The sequence below is a fragment of the Panthera uncia genome (assembly GCF_023721935.1).
Source record: "Panthera uncia isolate 11264 chromosome C1 unlocalized genomic scaffold, Puncia_PCG_1.0 HiC_scaffold_3, whole genome shotgun sequence".
NCBI classification, from domain to species: Eukaryota; Metazoa; Chordata; class Mammalia; order Carnivora; family Felidae; genus Panthera; species Panthera uncia.
The window spans coordinates 9,916,048-9,940,194 of record NW_026057584.1 but is presented as its reverse complement, the minus strand read 5'-3'; the positions used below and the strand labels follow the sequence as shown (position 1 = coordinate 9,940,194).

The following is a 24,147-nucleotide window of genomic DNA, read 5'->3' as shown; positions in this document are numbered from 1 at the left end:
TTTTTAATTTTTTTTTTAACGTTCATTTATTTTTGAGACAGGGAGAGACAGAGCATGAACTGGGGAGGGTCAGAGAGAGGGAGACACAGAATCTGAAACAGGCTCCAAGCTCCGAGCTGTCAGCACAGAGCCCGACGCGGGGCTCAAACTCACGGACCGCGAGATCACGACCTGAGCCGAAGTCGGCCGCTTAACCGACTGAGCCACCCAGGCGCCCCGAGAAATAAGCTTTCTTAACAGATTGTCCCACAAATAACAACAGTTAGCTCCAGGCCAAATAACCCCACCACTACCTGGCTCTGGAAAGTGAACAAAAGTGGACAGGGTTTTAGAGGAAAGTCAGAACATAGAGGCAGCAGCTTGCATGGGGATAGTTTCACATTTGGGGAGTCCCACCCTGCAGGCAGCCTTGGATGTGACTATGGCCCAAGGACACAAAGACACTAGCATTAAGCCTGCTAGGAACCAGCCGGGGGCAGGCGCACCATGAGGAATGGGAAAGGGTCCTAGGAAAGAAGACAGCCAGAGAAGGGATCCCCCAATTCTGTATGTCAACTCTGCCCAAGTTTCTGATGACCCTTAAATCATGCTGAATGGGATCCTGGATGAGATCAGAGCCTCCCCTCCCACCCCCCCACCCTCCACCAGCCTCACTGCTGGCTTGAGTTTGCAATGAGTCTAACCAATGACAGTCACCTGGTTACATTAGTGGACCCTGGTTAACTCATCTTGGCTCCAGTCTCTTCCCATATTAAATGACACTGTTGAACTGTTGAAACAGTTTTGAGATATCTACTCACTCAAGACATTCAACACAAGGCTCATAGGTACCTAAGTGCCAGTTGTGCTAAGGAAGACCAAAAAAAAGTTGAGCATCACTGCCCTCGACAAGCCTAGAGACCCAGGGGGGAAAGCAGACCTGTACCCAACCAGCTAGTTGTCACAAAGGTGAACTTGACCAGAGAAGGAGCTTAGTTCAGCAGAGTGAACAAGGACTCCAGAGTTCGTGTTTCCACAGACAAACCTAGTCTTCACCCGGGTCCACCAGGACCTTAGAGCCTCGGGACCTACCTTGTACACGTATACACCTTGTACACTTATATTAATCACTTACCCCACTGTTCTGAGTACTGTATACCCATTTAATCCTTGTGACAACCTCATTAGGTTGGCACTAATGCTACCTCCACTCCACAGATGCAGAAAATGAGGCACAGAGGATTTAGGTTTACTTGCCCAAGGTCCCCAAGTAAAACGTGATCAAACACAGATTCAAACTCAAGCAGCAACATCTATCCGAGCCTCAGCAGCTAACTGCTAACTTCAAGTCAAATACTAACTTCAAGCACCAAACACATGGCAGGCACTCAACAAATGGCAGATGTCCTCGTTGTCATGGTTACCGCCGATGCTGTGGTGATTCCTGAAGCCACAAGAGAAATGACAGTTGAAATTTAGGCCGTCTACCCAAATTTTTAAAGCCAAAAAGTTTTAAGAGCGCTAAAGAACTTTCCCGTGCAGATCTGGACACACACCTCAAGAAATCGGGATTTGTATTTACCTATGAGGTACCTCCTACCTCTTCTTAAAAAGAAAAGCACCAAGGTATCAGGATTTATTTCTTCATTCACTTGTCACGTTGCAACTTCCTACTGTCATCTGCCACCACTAACCTGGGCATCAGAACGGTTCCCAGGAGGGCGGCAGAGCCGAAGATGACAGGACCCTGGTCATGGACTAAGGTGAGTGCATCTGGTCCCACCGCGAATGGGGGAAGCGGGCAAGCAAAATCCCTCGCGGTATTTTTAGTTAAACAATCTCAGAGCAACTGTGCTATGTGGGGACAAAAAGAAAAGAAATATGAACTTAGCTGTAAATCAAAAATTAATCAGCATACACCAAGCGCAGAAATAAAGTTTTACTCACACTTGGTAAGTCTTAAAGCCTGCTCTGTCTCCAAGAGGTGAAACTATATAGCACTTGGAGCGCCGAGGATCTCAGCTGCTACAGTTCCTAAATGATGTGGTGATTTAGGGATAGTGCCAAATTTTCAAAAAAATAAGAACAGTACCTTACTCAGGCCTGGGAATTTTACGAGGACATGTTGCACATTTCTTATGTAAATACATGCAGTTGAATAAGGTCCTAAGAGAGTGCTTTCACCCAAATCCTACCTATCAGGATACTGGGGAAAAACAACCAAATCCTAGGACTGTATGACTCCTAAATCCTTATTGGGTAACATGCCCGGTTTCTGAACAATACACATTATCTCAGGGATAATTTTTATGACATGTGTGGCTATTGCCTGTAAATCCCTCTAAGATGAAAAGCATTACCACTGACATTTGAGTTGGACAAAAGGATTTATATGGCTAGATTACTCAAGGCTATAAAATGTAGAAAAACAAAAACAGTTTGGATAAACCCTTGGAGCTTGTTGCAATGGGATTTGACTTACAGGGCCCGAGGGCCGACATTAAGTTTTAGGGAGTCGTTTAGAGGTTATGAAACTTTTCTCTGTAAACATTACTTGAAACAACAAGCTGGATTTATTGGCTCAGCAAGGGGCTCTTAGGCTGATGTATGTGAATCAGAGACTATCAGGAATAGGGTCCCTTAAAGGTAATAGTCAATCTTCATCATTAAAACAAGAAAAAAAAATGGCTGGAGGAGATGAAAACTGTACGACTCACCCAAGGTGATATGGCTAAATTCTCCACCATCACCACCATCATCATCATCGCTAACACTATTCAGTACTTACTCTTTGCCAAGCACAGAGCTGAGGGCTTTTCTGTTCCTCACGCCGACTTAATAAAGGATGTCCTAATATCATTCCCATTTTCTAAGTGGAAAAATGAGCTCCGGAGAAGCACAGAGCTAGCTGCACAGGGGATAGGTCTGGCATTCAAACACAAGCGATGGGACCCTCAATGCACACTTGTAACCACCCCACTACTCCCCTGCCTCCTCTCTGGCCCCAGACTCGGGTCTACTAACCTCCGGGCCAGAGGAGGACACTAACCACACGTGGCTACGGAGTTTCCAAGTTACAAGACCTGCATGGCTGACAGTGGAGTCCGGTGTGGAAGCAGGTCCCCTCCCCGGCTGCAGTATCTGCCTTCAGAATTGTAGGGCAAGAGCTGCTCACACAAACTCTGTGGGCCTGTACTCCCATCAGCAAGTGTGACACCAGAAAATAACCTGTGACTAATGTTTTTACAATCTATTGGATGCGATGATATCTGCTCAAACCTAGTGCCTGGAGCCCCACATTCTCACGTCAGTCTCCGGTCGCCACACGCCGAGGTAGATACCAGGTAAGCGATCAGGTTCTCTGCAGTGTGATTCTGTGCCCTGCATGATGCAGATCAGCATACCTGTAGGACCCACAAATGTGCTTGATTGCTGAATGTTTTCATCTCTACCAAGTTCTTTTTATTCCCTATTAGTCCGTGTGGTGGTCTACTTCAAATTCTGAGGCGGAAAAAATAAAAATTCAGAGGTACTGAAGCAGAGAGGATGGCTAGACAGTTATATTCAGATTTTATTTACGTATGTATTTAAATGTATTCATATATTTAAATTTACATATTTAAATACCAATAGGCAGTGATGGTAAGTATATATAATTAGATGTCTTCAGAATTAAAATGCATTTGGTTTAAAATTGAAGGATCTCAAAGTTCTAAACCAAACATAAAGACAGTATCTGCATACAGAGTAAACACGTAGGCAAAAAGATCAGCTTCTAATTTCTCCTCTTTGCTGCTGTTGTTTGGTAAAGTATCTGCAAGAAAACGCTCCTGACATTTTTACTTTTGCTTCTTATCACCTGCACAGGAACCACAATCCAAAACTGCACTTTTCAAATGTGGGCCCAGTGAACGTTAAGCAGAAATTCAGAGAAAAGACAGAACCTGTTGACAAAGAATAAAAACCTAAGTGTAGGAGGAAAGCAGAAACCTTCCAGAAGGAGAGCTTAAATGATAATTACAGCACAAGCTGTCTCGCAGGCCTCACTGACTTTGAACTTTTGGAAAGAGGTTAAAAAGGAGGCGAGAGTCAAAGAGACAGAGAGTTAGGAAGGACTCCAACCTCGAAGGACCTGGTCCAGGTTGGATGCAGAAGGATCCTTGAAAGAAACAGAATGAAGAGGAAAAGGATGGAAAAGAGCCAGGATGTGAATGTGCTGAGTTGAAAGCACTATCCAGAGGGAAAACCTAGTTGTAACAGCTTTCCGGACTGGGAGGGAATTGCTGTAAAAGGATTTCACCGTTCTTACAGAAAAGAAATACATATATATTTAAATTTATGTAAATTTTTATATATATGAAAAAAATTTTTTCCAGCTTTTCCCAGACTTCAGAAATTTTTAGCAGGGACATTTAAAAGTTTTAGAACCCAACAAACTTTGCATTTATTCTATTCGTGACTATTGTTACAGAGATCATCTTAAAAAAAAAAAAATGAGACCGAGTGTATTTTGAAGGATCTATTTAGAGACATTATAGGACGATGATTAAGAAGGCCAGTGCCAAGGTGCCTGGGTTTAAATTTCTATCTATGTGATCACCGGCAGGTTATTTGATCCCCTTGTGCCTCAGTTTCCCAATATGTTAAATGGAGACATTAATAGCATCTGCTTCATAGAATTGTCATGAGGATAAGAGGTGCTGCCAGACTACAGAGTGATACTGAGGTGCTGACTTTTATAATTCGTTCATTTAACACATTTTTATTAACCTCCTCCTAATATAAAATGTGGCGTTAAATGCTCCTGGCGTGCGGTTTTCCCTCCCTCTCAAGAGAACACAGGGAACCAGGGCAGACAGAATTAATACACATAAAGGAACAAATGAAAAAAGGACGCATAGTACGTAATATGAGGAAACAATTACCAAATTTCTTAGGTGTGATAATTTTCTAGGTGCACCGTAAGATCTAAAGAAGACTGTGCTAATTCTCAGAAAACACAAACTGATTTATTTGGGGATGAAGAGCCATGATGTTTCTCGTCTGCTTTCAAGTTACTTTGCAAAGAAACAAACTATACACGTAAATGGACGTGTATAAAGCAAACATGACAAGAAAACGTTCATCACTGGAGAAAAAGAAAAAAAAAAAGGAAAGAAAGGAAAAAAAGGAGGCAGGAAGGGTCCTAATGCTAGCTCAGAAGTCCAGAACATTCTGTGGACTTGAGACATTTTCCAAACTTGTCTTCGCAGTGTGCCGGAAACGAGAGGGATCCTGGAGACGCAACGTGTTCTGTAAACATTATTTTCTACCACAAGCACCCAGAGAACAAGCCAGTGGGAGGGGCTGGTTCAAAAACGCCAGCCACCCGGTCACGGCCTCACACTCCTACTCAGAGGCTCCAAAACACTGCAATGAATTCTTCAGAACTGGAAGTAAAGCCCCTTTTCCCTGGTCTGTCTTCAGTGAAGGTGAACCTCTGAAAAAACTCTTCACACAAAGACTGTCGGGAAATGGGTCTTCATGGTTTGCATTCCAGAGCGTCACATTTCCCCTAGGCTTTATCTAGACAGCGTGGAGGAACTGACAGGCCACTGGATAAAAATGAAGGCTCCCTAGACAATCCCCCGGATGCCAAGGTTCAAACTGCCATCTATGGGCTAATGGGTCTGCATTTGGACTTGGCCCAGACTTCTCCACCAGCTTCCAGATTCACAGCTGACAGCTCCACTTGGACGTCACAAAGGCCACTCAAACTCAACACGTCCAAAATAGAACACTTGTGCTCTGCACTTCTTTTTCTCCAGGAACGGCACAGCCTGCCACAGACTGACAGAGGGAACAAGCTTGCCCCTCCCCCCCGTCACCCACCCATCTCAGGCCCCCTCACTTGACCTCTCAAGTTCTCCCAAATCCATCAGCTTCCCTCCTTTCTAAGCCCCCACCCTTCCCCTTCTAACAGTCAACACCTGTTCCCTGGACTTCTACAACAATCTCCAAACTCTCCTCCTTACTCCCTCTCTATGTTCCACACTGTTCGGGAATGAACATGACAAATTCCCATTTAAATTCATCAATGGTTCAACAGTAATTGTTACTAGGAAAACAGTAACGATGAAGCAGCTAATACCGAACAGCCATTTATCCAGGCACTGTGCTAACTACTGTACCTGCGACGTCTCATTTAATCCTCACTGTCCCTATTAAGTGGGCATTAGCATTTCCCCAATTTACAGATTAGTAAACTGAGACAGAGAGCGAGAGGTATGAACTCACTTGCCCATGAGACAGAGCTGGTGAGTCAGTGGTGGAAACAGGCTCCAGACCTAAGCCCCCGTCTCCCCCTCAGGATGAAGAGGAAATGTCCCACCTGGGCACACAAAGCCCCGTGAAGCCATGCGTACATCCGCTTCCCATCACCCACTTTCTTCCTCACCGTCTTCCCTCATCGGTGATGCCCTCAACTCCGCCGCTCTCCTCCCTGTCCTCACTCAGCGTCTCCACATGGGGGCAACACGCCCAGCTGTCCGAGACTAAACAGCTCTCTTTTGGACATCTTCAAGGCCCTGGTCCTGCTGTAATTACACATCTATCTGTGGATGTGCCACGGGAGGCCCCATCTCAGCTCCACTAGCCCTTAAGTCCCAGCGGCCAGCGCAGCGCCTGGCAAACAGGAAGTGCTCGGCCATCTTTAGGCGCTAGGAAAAATGGCGGTATGAGGGAAAGTAAAACCACTGGGTCCCGCTTCGAGGGCCATCCTTTATGGCTGCTGTGATTTTGGAAGTCACTGCCTCTATGAGCCTCTGGGGTCTCATTTTAACCTTCCGGTGACAGTCAAAACTGTAAAAATAAGCAATTTGGAGTTTCCAAAGCTCTTTCGCAAGAATCCCATTTGTACCCGGAACGGTTCTGGGAAGTATGCAGTCTCATTCTAGCCCACATTTAGGAGGAGCGGGTGGCGGCGGGGGGGATTCGTGATTCGCTGCAGTCAATCGGCTGGTGACCCTGACGCCCACCCCTGACCACAAGCACAGGCTACGGCCAGTTAGTCAGCAACCGCCTGACCCAGGGTGCAGCGAAGCCCTGAAAATCTGCAAAGCTCCATGTGTGAGGGACAATGCGTGCCGCTTGCTCAGCCCTCAACCCCTTTCAACATGCCCGCGTTTTCCATTCGCTTCAGAGACCCAAGGGGAGGGTGAAACACACTTTTCTCAAACACACGCTACTCCGCTGCCATGGTAACCACACACATCGCAAGCACAAGCAACCTGGGGGCGCAGCTCCCACCCCTGCACAGGTGAGCGGAAGCTGGGGGACAGGATTTGCTTCTTCACGTCGGGTCTTCAAAACACTGAGGAGGAGGAGGCGCTGCAACCCTGAGCCCCTGGGTCACCTGGGAGGTTGGTGGCCTTTCAGCAAGTGCCGTGCCGAACCACTGCTGCCCTGCAGCCTCTCAGCCAGGGGCAGGGTAGGGTAATGTGGAGCCCAGAGACGGTTCCAGAGTGTACGCACTCAGACTCTACACTTCATCTCTGCAGACGATGCCCTCATACTTTATGCAGCTGTCCGCGTACCTCTGCGGATCAGGAGCTGACGTGCCGGTTGTAAAAACAAACAAACAAACACAAAAACCTCTAGGGGCACCCGGGTGGCTCAGTCGGTTAAGAGGCCGGCTTCGGCTCAGGTCATGATCTCACAGTTAGTGAGTTCAAGTCCCGCGTCAGGCTCTTTGCGGACAACCCAGAGCCTGGAGCCTGCTTCGGATTCTGTGTCTCCCTCTCTGTTCCTCCTCTGCTCGTGCTCTGTCTCTCAATAATAAATAAACGTTAAAAAATAAAAATAAATAAATAAATAAAACTCAAAAAAATAAAGAACAAAAAACTCTAACATCAGGTTATTCTTACAACATTAGTCTTTAAAGTAATCCCTTCCATAACATCCCTCCAAGCGGAAATGAGAACTTCCTCTGAGTACAACATCATATCTTGAATACCAGCTTGCTAACTATGGTCACCTGTCTGCCCCTTCAGGTCGAACTACTCTAACAGTAAAACTTTTTTTTAACTAAAAGTAGCTAAAAGGGTGCCTGGGTGGCACTTCGGCGCAGGTCATGATCTCGTGCTTCACGAGTTCCAGCCCCGCGCCGGGCTCTGTGCTGACAGCTCAGAGCCTGGAGCCTGCTTCGGATTCTGTCTCTCTCTCTCAAAAATAAACATTAAAATAAATAATAAATAAATAAATAAAAATAAAAGTAGCTCAAAAGATGTGACTTTCCAGATAACTTGAAGTTTCTAAGGTGTTAGAAAGTTGACTTAAAAATAAAAGCAGGTGACGGGCACCCGAGTGGCTCAGTCCGTCACGCGTCCAACTCTTGATTTTCACTCAGGTCATGACCTCCCAGGTTCGGGAGATGGAATCCCGCATCCGGCTCTGTGCTAAGAGCACGGAGCCTGCTTGGGATTCTCGCTCTCTCGCCCTCTCTCTCTGCCCCTCCCCTGCTCACACCCTCTCCCTGCCAAAAGGAATAAACATTTTTTAAGAATAAAATAAAATAAAATAAAATAAAATAAAATAAAATAAAATAAAAGCAGGTGAACCTCATGTTGAAATATTTTTTATGTGTACTGGTATCTAAAACAAAATTTTGAAAATTTTGAAAATTTAACACGTGAAATTTAGGAAAAAACTTATAGTTATCACTGTGTTACATTTATTCATTTTCAAGGTATAAGTAAAATCACAGAAATTCCTAGATTATGTCTAATATTCAAACATAATTCTCAAGCTATTCTAGCACAGAATTTTTTAAGAAAAGACTACCTTATATTTCACTTTATAAATGGAAAAAATGGAGGAAGTTCTCTCGCACGGAGGTTTTCAGAAATTCAAAGCTGATCAAAGTAGTTTATGGTTTAAAAATGGGAAGAAAAAACAGGTATCCTTAGGCAATAATGCTTACCTTCTGGACACTGGCAGGTGAATCCACTGAGACTAGAAATGCATGTTGCTGCATTTCTGCATGGGTCTAGGATACAGTAATCAATCTTGGATTGGCACAGCTCTCCAGTATAACCTGAATAAAACGAGATAGATATTTTATAAAATGGGTTATTCCAAAACCATTTCAAACTACCCCAGGAACTGATGGAGTCTAATCAGTACCCCACCCACCAAAAGCAGCAGCTTTGAGCAAAAGAGCCCCCCACCCAGCCACTCCTCCTCGGTCCGCTTTGGTTTTGCAATGAGAAACAGTCTTAGCAGTTTAGAATCACAGCTCAAAAATCATTTACTTTGCAAAAATCTTTTACTGCAAGGAGAGACTTTCCTTCAGCCTTAGCCCTGCATTTTACTTTGAAATACGAGTCAGAACCTTCAGAAACTGAGGGTTCCCAGCTTCCTTCTGACACAGGACAAAACACAGTCTACAATGTGTTTGTAGACGAGAGGCCATCTAACTGAGAGGCCATCTAACTGAGAGGACGGCCACTTTCCCTGTGTCAGTGTCATCCCAATACCTATTTTTAAAAAGCACAAGGAAAAACGCTAGTCATTAAAATTTCTTTAATTTATATTTTACAGCTGGAAGAACCGTTCTGTGTTAATGCCATGCCCCATTCCTTCATTTTAAAGATAAAGAGATTAGGACACACATAATGTTAAGCACCTGAATATATTATTCTTGGTTTTATTTGAATCCCATCCAGCCTAGTAAATTCTCTGTGAAGCAAGACTCTGGCGGGGATTTCATTGGACAGTAACATAAACACATGTGTGATACGGAAGTAAGGACTCCCATCTATGAGAATGCAACCCAAAAGCTTTAAATAAATTCCACATTAGGGGAGTCTGGGTGGCTCAGTCGGTTGAGCATCTGACTTCAGCTCAGGTCATGATCTCACAGTTTGTGGGTTTGAGTCCCATGTCGGGATCTGTGCTGACAGCTCAGAGCCTGGAGCCTGCTTCGGATTCTGTGTCTCCCTCTCTCTCTCTGCCCCTGCCCCGCTTGAACTGTCTCACTGTCTCTCTCTCTCTCTCTCTCTCTCTCTCTCTCTCTCTCTCTCTCTCTCAAAAATAAACATCAAAAAAATTTTAAGTGAATAAATTCCACATTACTTAGTAACTTTGAAAACAAAGCCCTCCAGAGAAATAAATTCATTTTAAAGTGGAAAATGGCTATGAAAGAAACTTTGAACACAAGATGTCAAACAGAAAGAGGCTCTGCCCTTAGTTCTGTTATTTGAGTGACAGAACTCTTAATAATTTGGAGATGATTCCTATCAGAAATTTTTATGCACAGATATTTTCTACATGATTATAATCATACTGTAGCATTTTATACCTTGCTAGGCTGTACATTAAGTACTTAAAAACTTGTCTTTCTGAATTATTAGTTTTGAAAGACTGTCATTAGCAGTTGAATCTGAGATTTGCAAAAGTAAATCGGTGATATTAGAAGAGGGATGATTCGCCTGAGCTTCAATTACCTGCAAAACGAGTATAAATTACAGATTGTGAATGTGGAGGCATTTATGTACAACCTTACTCTCCCCTACAGGCTTGAAAACAGCTCAGGAGATTGTAGTTTATTAGTGAATGTGATAAGATGAATAAAATAATTGTATAAACTAAAAATCCAAACACCAGGACAAAAAGCTGTTTCAAAACTGCAGAACAGAATATCTTAATATGATAACAGTATGTTCATAGATCTTCAAATGACGGCCCTAAATTCAGAATGAGGGAGAGCAAACTGTTTTTCAGAACAGTGCTACAAATAAGTTTCTGACTAAAAATCATAGCTAATACCTATAATAGAACACTTCCTTTTTCTTCTATGCATTAACTCATCCTCACTGCAAACTATGAGGTCAGTATCATAACCATGTCCGTTTCACGAATGGGGAAACTGAGAACTGGGGAGTTTAAGTGATTTTCACAATGGCACACGGGGAGTCAAACTCCTGAGCCCAATCCCTTAAATGCATCATCATGCCTGAGGCAACATGCATCACATGCTCAAAAACATGTATTTAACATGAAGGGAAAATAACAGAAAATGATGTATAAGGAAATGCACAGATATAGATAGACACAGCCTAAACACCATGGTTATTCTTGGGCTTACCAAAATTTTCTTTAAATCCCTGCTTTCAACATTTCTACAACAGGCTACAAAAGTACCTTCATGAAAAAGACAGCCAATTAGAAATACTGGCTTCTTAGAAGCAGTGTGGTTACAGGATATAGAGTCATGAACCCTGCCATCATGAAGATCTTAAAACTGTGACCACAGAATCACACAAAATCATTAAAAATAGCCAAAAGCCAATGAGATATCATACACCTGTAAGGGATGTATATGTCCCTACCAGACAGAAACAATATGAGCAAAATTCAGGATTCCATGAGCTGCGAAGTTCTTTAGAGAAAATTTTAACATTCACTTTCTTTGAACTTTTTATTTGGGAGTTTTAAACATACCTAAACATAGACTAGTATACAAGCCTCATGTCTCTATCACCTAACTTCAACAATCGCTAGCATTCTGTCCATTTAATTTCATCTACCTCTCTCATAGTTTTATATTTTCCCTGTTGGGGTATCTTAAAGCAAATTTCATTTCACCTGTAAAGACTTCAAGATGTATCCCGAACTAATGGAGATTTTTTTTTAAGATCACTTCTAATGGCCTCTTTAATGTGCGGTCCCATTTACAAACTGAATTAAACACTTTAAACTACATTTATTAATTTCAACAATTTCTTTTTAAGAACCCCATTTGTCGAATAAGACACAAATCTTCCCATGCATTTAATTCACTATTATCTAATAAATGTAATAAACTAAACCTTAAGTGCTGTTAAATGCTCCAATATTTACGCATTCAAGTGTAGTAGGATTTCAACCTAAGAGGTCAATCCACATTGCAGTGTGTGGGGTGTTTGGGATTGTCCAACCAGTACTTAGTGGTGGAGATTCTAAAGTCTTGCACTGCCCGAGACGACCCAGTACAAGAAAATTTTCTTACTCAAATGCCAATAGTCCTCTCTAATGAGGAACACAGGTCAGGGACCAGTCACTATATCATTGCTTTTGGCTCTCAAGCTTTACAGCTTTCTCGCAAAGATTTTTTCAATAGGGGAACCATGGAACTATAAGCAAAAGTGTGTACTTAGACCTATAAAGTACGTATATATTGGCATGTCTACAGGTTCGATATAACTGGAAAAGAAAAACAGCAATGGAGGAGTGAGGGAGGCAGGGAAGCACAGCTGGGATTATGGGATTATGGGATTACTGAGTATCCTTGGCTGCAGGTGACCAGCTGGTCAGTTACTAGCAATAACCAGCCTGTGTGTCTGCCCGGCTGTAATTCAGGGCCTGACGCTTGTCCACACCAGGCCAGGCATGATTCTTGACGTCAAAGAAGGTAGTTCCAATTTAGTCGGAAGTCCCAGGAGCGCCATCACTGACTGCACTGAGCCAACTGGAGCCAGATCTGGGAGAGGACAAGGAACTGCGAGTGTCCTGTTGCTGGTTTCAGGGACTCTTAAACACCAGTGAGTCATTTCTTAGACCCGCAGAAAGCAGAAATCTACAGTTGTCAGACAAATCCCTGATATTAACCTATATATAATATTCTGAACTGCACATCTAAGGCATACACAAATTACCTATCCATGTCTGTTGTTTTTTCATTTGATATCATAACCAAGGTGTTAAAACTAAATGAGTGAATGGAATTTAAATTTTACAAGACCATGAAGGCTTTGTCTGGGTTCTTTCTTCCATCTTGCGGGAAGCCGGTATCTTCTCTGGGGAGTAAAATAACCATGCTGATCATGGACATTTCCTCACCCAACCAAAGCAGTGACACACATTCAGAGGACCTTGTGGAATGTTCAAGCAAAGCAATGATTGTGTCAACACAGTGGATAAGAAAGGTATTATGTGGTCATTTCGTGCATGTTGCTAACAGGAGAATTTTCTCTAACACACACACACACACACACACACACACACACACACACACAAATGGGCATTTCAGGACTTAAAGACCTAGGTCATAAGTTCCCAATGGGATATTGGCAAGGCACAAAGAAAAGCCCATGTAAAGGCCCAGCAGTATGCATGAAAGGTGTGGATGCCATTCAGACATCCTTAAAAATGCACAACAGAGAAAATCTCCTTCATTCAGGTTTCCAATGACAAAGTCTATACCCAACTACCAAGGCAAATAGCAGTAACTGTCTCCATTCCTTTCCTTAGAACTAGTGATATGGCCCCTTCTTAGCCAAACCTGAAGCGTTCGTGGACCCCCTTCCAAATTAGTGTTATAACCACATGGTGCTTTCACGTTGTCCAGGTCGGGACATCATTGCCTCTCACCAGGACCTAAGACAAGGCCCCCTCAGCCCATCTCCTTACCCCTACCCTTGCTTTCCTACAATCCATTCTACAGTCCACGTGGGAGTAGCCGGAGAGAATTTTTTAAGACATAGCTTATATCCTATTATTCTTAAAACTTTCTGCTTGCTTTACAAAGGGCTGGGAACAAAACCCAAACACTTGACTCCACGGGTAAAAGGCACAACATGATCTGGCCCCTGCCTCCTTCATCCCCACACATTCTCCCCATCCACCACTGCACTGTGGCCACCGTGGAGTCCAACTGTCCCTAAAGTCACCAAGCTTCTTCTCACAGTCTTTGATGGTGTTTTCAGGCTGTGGCCTCAGGACCACACAAAGATGTGACAGAGACACAGGATACAACGAAAGCAGTTGTGGTCCTGCCCTAGAAAGAGAAGTGTGGCATGAATTTGAAACCGTCACGTAACAAAGGGGCGCCTGGGTGGCCCAGTCAGTTAAGTGTCTGACTTCGGCTCAGGTCATGATCTCGCAGTTCATGGGTTTGAGCCCCGCATGGGGTATGTGCTGACCAGCTCAGAACCTGGAGCCTGCTTCAGATTCTGTGTCTCCCTTTCTCTCTGCCTACCCCACTTGCACTCTGTCTCTCTCTTTCTCTCTCTCTCAAAAATAAATAAACATTTAAAAAAATTAAAAAAAAAAAAACTGTCATGTAACACAAAGCTCCAGAAGAAAGTCAGCAATAAACCTAGAGAAAGGGACTACAGGAAATGCAGGGGAGTTTCATCTGTAAGAGCAGGAAGCAGAGGTGGGGGGGGGGGTGTTAAAAATGAATTTCATAAAGGAGTAGAGGACCCAAGAGAGTACATTAAAGTCGTCTCCAGCACCAGGTAGGGAGACGTGAAATCCAGTGATGCAGGGTGGGAAGTCGGCTACAAACTCGAGGGGGATGACAGATAAAACCAGAACAGTTAGGTCAAGATGTCTTATGAATCCAGGGGGTTGTGTGTTGTGAAATCAACCCCATTTGGAGAGTGTGAACCAGCGTTTACTGCCATTGGAGGCAATAAGGGAGAAGAGTGGCCTCTGTGTGTTCATCACCGACCTGAGAATTGTCCCGGATGCCCGGGTCTTGGGAGACAGGCAAAAATCTCTCTCCCGGAAACAACCTCCAACCCCTGAGTGCCTGTTCTAATTCGTTTGGGTCAAGAATTGCAATGAGCCGAGAATAACACAGCTCTCCCCTTAGTGGTCTGAGTCTTTTACCCCAGAAGGAGGAAGAACCGCATACACAGATGGTGACGTGATGTCAGAGATCGAGCCCTGGTGTCTGCTTTGGCTAATCCGTGCATACTGGTGTGCAAAGAATGTGTCGTGATTAGGATAATTTGGTGCATGAGAGCGTCTATCAGACTTCGATTCAATTAAAATGTTCAGCTGAATAATTGATTTTTGATGCATGAATTTAAGTTGAAAGATAAGGCTAAGCCAGTATATGCTGAGAAGTTTAATGGAGCTTGAGAATCACTATGATTTATGTTTAATTCTTGCAAGGGAACAAACACAAAAGATCATTTCAGATCACCTTCCCTACGCAGGAAAGCCTAGAGTGGCCATCAGAAACCTCAGCCCTGGAGTCCCACCGCCACCTTGCATGAAGTGTTCCCTCTGAGCCTACACCCTTCCACGGCCGCCCCTGCCATTAGCCGGGTCTCTGCACAGAAATCACCTGCTCGGACCTCAGGCCTCAAGCCCTTCTTTATTCTTCTTCTTAGCACGTACCTCTACTTGACAAGACACAAGTCGACTTGTTACCTCCCCACCTAGAAGGTGACCCATGGAAGCAGGGCTTTGTCCTAGAGTCTCCTGCTGTCCCCCACAGGGTTCCTTCATGCTCCATCAATTATGTTTATTAACCAAAAGGCCTTTCTTTGTTGGTTTTCTTTCAACAACAAATTCCCTAAGAATTGGGAGTTCGCCTTTCTCGGTAATCTCTGAATCCTCGATACTTAAACATTTCCTAGCACAAATCAATCAAGTTGCTTCAAGCTTCTGCCCTAACATCAACCACATCTCTCAAGTTAGATTTAGCCTCTCCTTATGCAATAATACCCAGAACAGCATGGGCAAAATGTGCGACTGTTTTTTCCCTAATGCACATTAAAATAAATACATGGCTATTAAACTACGCATGTATTCTCTCAAACAGGTGCTATCTAAAATCACCTTGTGTTCTGCCACGGTCTATGCTTCCAATGCGGGGGACACCACAATGGAGCAAGTGCTCTGCTAAAGGACCCCTTCTCCCCAGCCACACTGGGATGGATGAAAAATTATGCTGACCCCCTTCTGAGCTTCAGTCTTACTTCTCCAAGAAGCGTTCGGCACCTTCTATAGGTGCCTAAGACACGGCAAATCAACAGACCTGAAGCAGGACTCGTTGCCCTGCAACAGTCCATCCAGGTTTAATTCCCTAGGTCAGACGGATTCTCCACCAGGATGATTCTCTCTACCCTCCGACACCCGTTCCCCTCCCAGGGAACACTTGGTGATGTCCGGAGACATTGTCTATTGTTACACCACTGGGGGGTGCTACTGGCATCTAGTAGATAAGAGTCAGGATGGTGCTGAACATCCACAGTGCACAGGACAGTCCCCTACAACAAAGAATGACCCAGCCCAACGTGCCTCTCATGCCAGAGTTGAGAAACCCTGGTTTAGGTCAATGAGACCTTGGTCCTTCGGACTACAAACACTTGTCTTCATCCCAATGCCTTTTATCTTCCCTTAAACAGAAACCTGTCCTTTCAAACCAGGGATATCGAACCTTCAGCACATTTTTAGAAATCAAAATCCATTCATTGAATAAATAATGTAATAACTGGCTCCAAAATAGAAGACTATTGGAAATACCGCTCTCTCCTTTTAGGGAATCCCAGAGGTTTCATCATTTCTTTGGAGAACATTCTACTGCAACAAAGAAGATTTAAGAAAAGCTATGCCTTGGGACATATAATAAGGATGCCTTTCAAGGACATATGGGACGACTGGCAAAGCTCTCAACTCCAAATGGAGGCTTAGTGCTTTTAGAGCACCTGACCATGAGCAATGATGTTGGACGAAATAAAGCACATGTACTAAGTGAAGGCCGGCAGATGGCAAAGCAACCAGATACCTTGTAGGAAATGCATTGAACTGAATAATCCATTCAGTGGATGCATTCCCAGATTACATTTGGTCTAATGTATACTTGGAGTCTTTAATTTTATACTATTTTGTACTTAAGTAGAAAACATAACTTAAAATGTATCCATGTATAGAGAGAAAAATGGCTAGGTTTTCCTGCGAGCATCCAAATGGTTTGGAGACAACTACATCCTAACAGTATCTTTTGATCGCAAGGAACATAACCAAAAACCTGTACCCCACAGCACCCCCAAATCACTGTCTCTGCTGGTTGTGCTCTTGAAATGAAGAAAAACCTTCTCGAGTTCAATGATAAATCACCAGTATGCAAAGTTGGCTAAATGAGTCAGGCTGTTAAAAAAACAAGGCCATAGATCAGTTGCTTTTCTAAACATCCTGCTTCCCTGCACAACTGTTTCTGTGCATGTTTACTTCGAGATTCCTTTACGGAAACAAAGCTATTCCTCTGTGTTGCTTTGATTCAGGGAGGTAGGATCTAATTGTTTCTTTGGAGAGCCATCCTGAAAGCTTCCAAGCTGGGAAGGTGGCGGGAGCTATTTTTAACATTCCTGGTCTCTTAATAGCTGGCTGTGCAGTCAGGCGAAGCTACTCGTTTTGTACTGAAAAGCTGATGGCAGGGAGAGAACCCACCAGCCTCGGCTCCTGCCCTCGGGGGATCAGAGCAGCTGGGCTGGGGCTGCAGAGATGCAGGGCCTAATATTAGGCAAGAAATAAATAGCAGGAATCTGTGGGCCATCTAGACATTCAACCTCAGAGGCATCCAATTTCAAAGTCAGAAGGCAGGAATTATTTAACAGAAAAAAAGTAGTGAGATCTGCTGGCAGGGGAAAAACAAACACATCTGAACAAATGCAAACATGATTTAAAAACCAAGGGCAAAGGAAGGAAGACATAGAAGGCCCATCTGTGAAAGGCAGTCAATAAAATGTAATTAAAATCGGAATATGCAATAGACAGAAAAGCATGGAAGAAAGCTGACATCCAGCAAAATCAGGAAAAATTAATCTCAAAGTTAGAAAGTAACCAGATCGAATTAGCACACATAGGTAAGAGGCACAGTGGAAAGGACAGTGGCTTGCACAGTCAAAGGTCAGGGACGGCCATACAAAGCTCAGCTGAGTAGCACATCAAAGGACCGACTTTGACCTTCTCGTCCCCCTTGAGTGAAATATGGAAAATGTCAATACATGGCTTCCAGGGTGGCTGTAATGACCGAATGAGACCCACTCTGAGCAGCACGGGCGTTGCTATCAATCTACATAGCTTGCACCATGCCCGATTACATCGCAGATGGCTCAATGTTTTTGAATGAATGGCTAATTTACGGATTTTAACACTGCCAAGCAATAAGCCAATATTATTGGATCTCTCAGTTTTTAAAAGGCAGTTTAGACCAGCAGTTCTCCAAGTGTGGTCCCTAGACCAGAGGCATCAGCATCACCTGGGAACTCGCTACAAACGTAAATTCACCAGCATCATCCCAGACCTACAGAATCAGAGACTCTTGGGAGGGGGTGGGGCGAGCGGAGGGCAGAATACAGGCTACAATCTGGGCCTTAAGAAGCCCTCCAGGTGATTCTGATTCAAGGTCCATGCTAAAGTCTGAGAACCACTGGTCCAGGACACTAGCAGCAATTTTTAAAATATCAAATATTAATATTATTCATTTAAGAGTTACACATGTGACAGATTACAAAAGAAAAAGACCGAAGAGTGAAAGTCAAATATTGCATTAAAAAGCCTTTACTGACTGCACTGCGGGCACATGTTTTTTCTTTCTGTGACCGGGAGCCCCCAGGCTTGATGACCGTGCCTGTCACTGCATTGTTTCCAGATCTGCTTTCCTATTATTTAAGAGCAGGTGTTGGGGATTTGTGTCCCCCAACCCCTACCACACAGCCAGGGACTCTGGAAGTACTCATTATAAAGTAATTAATGACTACGTAGCACCATGCATCGCTATTTTTAGAATAATCTCTTTCGTTCCATTTTCCTAGAACCCAAATAAGAAACTGTGATATTGGTAGAGGCCAGACTATACGTGACACCTATAGGGTCTAATCTGGTGATTACAAAGTGAGAGAGATTTCAAGAAATTTCCTTTCATGAAGGATGTCCTGATGACTCTCCAAGAAAAACTGAAACCAAAGGGAGAAAAGTATTACATTAAGAATTTATGCCACGAGACAGACAGGTTAAGGGACTGACTTCAAGATATTTAGCAGCTGAGCTGCAGGTTTGTATAATAAACCAAGCTATAGGGAAGGTAGGTATTCGTTCTCTGAGAAAGAATTTTATTTATTTATTTATTTTTAATTTTTTTTAACATTTATTCATTTTTGAAAGGCAGAGAGAGACAGAGCGCGAATGGGGGAGGGGCAGAGAGAGAGGGAGACACAGAATGCGAAGCAGGCTCCAGGCTCTGAGCTGTCGGCACAGAGCCCAACATGGGGCTCGAACTCACGGACCATGAGATCATGACCTGAGACAAAGTCGGCCGCTTAACCGACTGAGCCACTCAGGCGCCCCGAGAAAGAATTTTTGATGAGTGAAAATTCACAGCTGGGGAATCTGAGACACGTTCAGAGGAGTGAAGACGCGTTCCCACGAAGCAAACACACAGCGTGAGCCAAAGCAGGGTCACGGTACCAAACAGGCACTCTTGGACGCACTGGCTGAGGCCCCGGGGAGGACGATGGGGCTGCGGCCTCAAACCCACATGCTGCGGAGCTGGGGTACCAAAGCAGCATCCGTGGAGGTTTCTGATCGGAGTGCAGACGTGGGGAAGGCAGGTCGGAGACCGGTCGCTTCCTGTTCTCACCCACTTCAATTTAGGGGGAGGGCTTCACTCTCGTCCCTTCCTCGGGCATAGGCGCTGTGGATGGGCAAAACGGGGGCGGGGTGGGGGGGCACGGGCCCAGCCTCTGGGGAGACAACAAGGAGAACGAAAGCGCCCATCCGCTGACCTTGCACTAGCACTGAGAAGCTCAACGAGGTGCCCTTGGCGCATCCCCCATTCTGTGGCCGTGCGTAGATGTGTGCGTGTGCATGTGTGGATGTGTGCGTTCTAACTCCTACAAGGTCGAGACTTGTTACTCCATTTCACAGGTGAGAACATTTGGGCTCAAGAGAGCAAGGTCGAGCTGGAAAGTGGCTCAACCTGCAATCGCACCCAGGACCACAGACTCCCAACCCCACATTTCTTTACTCCTCGTGTGTGTTATACTTCCTTTTCATGAGGCTTTTTTATTTTTTTAACATTTATTTTCGAAAGACAGAGACAGAGTGAGCAGGGGAGGGGCAGAGAGAGAGAGAGAGAGAGAGAGAGAGAGAGAGAATCCGAAGCAGGCTCCAGGCTCTGAGCTGTCAGCACACAGCCCGACACGGGGCTCGAACCCACAAATCATGAGATCATGACCTGAGCTGAAGTCAGGCACTTAACCGACTGAGCCACCCAGGCGCCAAGGCCAGCACGGAGGCAAGGAAGAGCGGGCAGGGAGCAGGTCTTAGCAGAGGAGAAAAGGACCTTCTGAGGGTCTCACGTGGTCCACAGCGGCTCCCTAGACAGGGGCGACACAGAGGAGCCTAGGCCAAGTCACTTGCCGGGGAAGCGGCGGTGGGGCACAGGGCGCGGAACCGGCGGCTCGACAAGAATGGCAGCAGGGACAGCAGGGACATTTGCTGGGTGAACACGGCACAGGCACCGTGTTCCCTAAACCTCACAGCACCCCTGGAGTGCGGTGCCGTGGATTCCGTCAGCCTTCCCAGGTCACGGACGGGAAGCTGGACCCAGCGCGATGAAGCAATTTCCCTCAAGTCCCAGGGGAAATGAGGCTTCTGGAAGCAGGGCGGGGGGACCGTGGAGAGGGAGGACCGCCTTATCGCAATCGTTCAGGCAGAAGGAGACAACAGCCTGGATCAGGGCATGGGGGATGGGAGGGGAAGAGCTGGGGCAGGTGGGAAATGGCTGTAAATCGAGCAAACCTGGTGACTGGTCCAAAGGTAAGACGAGGGGCTTCCAGGCTGAGTGACAAGGGTGGTGATGGCACCGTTGATAGAAACCAGAGCTCTCGAAAAGGTCAGGCTTGAAAGTGTGTGAGAGGCAGAGGGAGGGGGGCCCCGCAGGTCTGGGGTCGAGTCCGAGGAGGACATGAGCGGTTAGCGGTGCCTTGGTCCCAATTCCACTGGGGGTGCTGGAGGCGACAGGCTGGAAGGAAGGGTCTGGAAGCCAGACACTTAGAGGTGACAGCTGAGAATGAGTGACTGCTGCCGAAGGCAGAGGGAGGTGGCAGCAGAGGGGCAAGACGGTGGCTCCTGAGAGAGGAAGGGGAAAGGAAGGAGGGGAGGAGGGCTGGACCGGTTTCAGGAGAACAGACACCACGCAGGCCAGGCGAGAAACGCTTCTAAGGGGATGAGGACAAAGAAAGAGCCCTGGAAATTAGTGGGGAGGACACACCACCAATAACCTTGGAGAGAAGCTTCCTGATGTAAAGAGAAAGGAAGTGTAACTAAATGGGCAGGAAATCACAACATGGCCACAGATGGAGGTGTGGCAGTGATGAAGAAGATGAGGGGGAGAGAGAAGGGGGGAAAGGGAGGGGAGGGGAGGGGAGGGGGGAGGGGGAGGGGAGGAAGAGCTCAACATATGGAAGCAGCAGCAGGCACTTCCTAAATTTCTGCCTGTCAAGGGGCTGGATTTAAGATGAGACCTCGGCACCGCTGCTGATGAGAGGCCAAGGATGAAGTTAGAAGATGAAGGATGGCAAAGACAGAGACACCGAAGAGGGCGGAAGCATAAGACCCTGGAGGAGGAGCGAAGGGAGATCATAACCAGGGTAGGGTTCACAGTAGCACCATTCGCCACCACCAAACGGTGGAAACAACCCAAGCGTGCGCCAGTGAGTGAACGGATAAACACGGTGAGGGGTCTGCAGACAATGGGACATTATTCAGGCAGAAAAAGGAATGAAGCTACTTGCTACGACATGGATGAACCTTGAAAAGCCAGACACGAGGGGCCGCATAGCAAATAATTCAACTTACATGAAGTGTCCAGGATGGGCAAGTCTACAGAGACCAGAAGTAGATCGGTGGTGGCCGTGGGCTGGGGGGAGGAGGTGGCAGAATCGGGGGGCAGCAGGCAAAGGCGAGAGGGCTGCTTTCTGGGGACATGACCATGTTCTAAAATGGACTGTTGCAACTCCATAAATATTCTGAAAATCACTGGATTGTACCCTTAGGCAGGGTGTGGATCGTATCTCAATGAAGCTGTTGTTAATGAAAACCTCTGGAGCCTTCCACATCTCCCCACGGCCACTCACACCCCCCACACACACCCCCAGCAAGTGTTACCAGCAACACCGTCACCATGTCCCAGACCCAAACTTCCACCGCTGACGGCACCACGGTGCTCCAGTCGCCGTTCTCTCTTGCCTGGAGAGTAGTCTCCCAATTTCCCCTCCCTATGTTTCTTCTTCACCAGGTTTCAGAGTGACCCTTTCAAGAGAGAAGTCAGATGGCTTGCCCTAGCTCACACTAGGGCTGTCGCTTTCATGATAGAATCCCTGTCCTTCCTCCGTGGCCCAGTCCAGCTTCCTTCCCAGCACCAAGTCTCATCATTGGCTCTTAGACACTGTGCACGTACTCCTGCCTCAGGACCTTTGCATGTGCCATTCCCTCTGCCTGGATGCTATGCCCCCCAACAGTCACATCATTCCCAAGCTCACAAGCTCATTGTATTCAGGTCTCTACACAAGTAGTTTCCCTTCAGAGAAGCCTCACCTGATCACCCTCATGCTCCCATTTCTTTTGATCTCTTCACATGTTTTATTTTTCTTCATTGCACCTATCACTTCCTGACCCTCTCCCTTAACTACATACACACACACACACACACACACACACACACACACACACCAAGAAACACACATGCTCACATTGTTGATTCCTCTCCGTCACTACAATGCAGCCCCCATAAGCATGAGGACATTACTGTTTCACAGATGTAGTTCTGGCACCTGGCAAATTCCTGGCATGTAGGAGATACTTGATAAGCAATTGTTGAATGAATGAGCGAGCCTCACTATTTTAAAGGTAAGGACACCCGAGAGCTGAAAGGCTGGGAGGGTCACGCAAGGTCATTTAACTAGTAAATGGAAGGCGCTGGATTGAAACCCTGAGCAGCAGGTTACAGTTTGGTTTGTCCCCCGGTCCCAGCTGGCACCATCTCTTGTCCTGCGAGTGGGTGAAGAGCCATCATGGGTCATGCATTCGCAGCCCGTTGGAGAGGGCCATGCCCTCTGCCCTGTTCGTAACTAATGGAAAATTCACAAACCTGTGAATATGTTGCAGTGAAATGTACTCTGACCCAAAGATGGACACAGAGTGGAGAGGCCTGAAATCCTTTCTCCCACAAGCTTGCAGACCTTGGTCAAGTCTTTCAGTCTCCTGGGGTCACCCCTGCTCTCCCTGCCCCACGACCAGAGACGAGCTCTGAGGTGCCCTCCACTCGGAACCTCGGAACTAAGCCACGTGCAAAAACCCACATTCACCTGCCCACACACTCACTTCCTGAGCTGAGTGAGGCTGGGTGTGAGGACCTACAGCCCATCCCACTCAGGGCTTGTCTCCAGGAGGAGGTGACCTGCTTCTGACTCACCAGTCAAAGGCATCTGCACACCTATCTGAGTGACACTGAGTAGAGCTGGGACGGGAACACATGAGATGTTCTCTGTGCCTTGGAAATGCCAAGCTTTAAAAAAAAAAAATAGGCTGAAATCACCAATAAGCTGGAACAATGAAGGGCTCTGAAGTTGAAAAATGCTTTGTGCAAAATGCTAATAATATTTAGGCAGTGGCAGTTTGGAACATGCATCGCAGCTATTCTTTTCAGAAAAAGAAATAGCTCCTCTGAGGAAAAATTATATTCTCAATATTAGAAGGCTTTTCTAAAATAAATCCTGATTAAGGAAGTTAAATTTCAATTTAATCAGGCATTCCACATTCACTAATGTGTAAGGCATGGGGTTTGACACTGACAGGGGATGGAGAAATCAAGAATTTCAGGCCAGCCACAATCTGGTGGGGCAGGTGAAAAACACATATGCTACACAGAGAAGCCCGATGAAGAGAGACAAGAAAATTGAGTCCCTACTGCGTATCTGTGTGCGCCTCATATAGAATTTCATCTTGTTCTGTTCATTCATTCATTCATTCAACAGATCTTTACTGAGCCCTACTGTGTGCCAGGCCCTGGGCTAGATACTGGAGATACAAGTCCACAGAACAGACCAAGAGCTCACGTTCTCATTTGGTATTCGTAAGTCATGATGAGGGTTGCCATAATCTTGCAGAGTCAGAGAAGCAGACCCAGAAAGGTGTGTGACTTGCCCAAAGAGTCCCACTAGAAAATGGTAAGGACACAGCAGGATTTGCACTGCTGGCTGTGGAACTGTAGTCCAGTGGGATGGGTAGGGGTCTAGTCCACAGTGCAGATGAGTGGTGTCTAGTCCACAGGGTAGATGGGTGGGGGTCTAGTCCACTGATGGGTAGGAGTCTAGACCACAGGGCAGATGGGTAGGGGTCTAGTCCACA

General features: G+C 45.8%; 1 protein-coding gene across 1 annotated transcript in view; it reads right to left on the bottom strand.

Annotated features, from left to right (window-relative positions):
* The window catches only part of DNER (delta/notch like EGF repeat containing), a 316,523-nt gene that overhangs the window by 85,537 nt on the left and 206,839 nt on the right, over positions 1-24,147 (bottom strand). Inside the window, exon 7 of the mRNA XM_049614770.1 lies at positions 8,939-9,052. Within this exon, the coding sequence (XP_049470727.1) occupies positions 8,939-9,052 (114 nt within the window). The remainder of the gene's footprint in view (positions 1-8,938; positions 9,053-24,147) is intronic.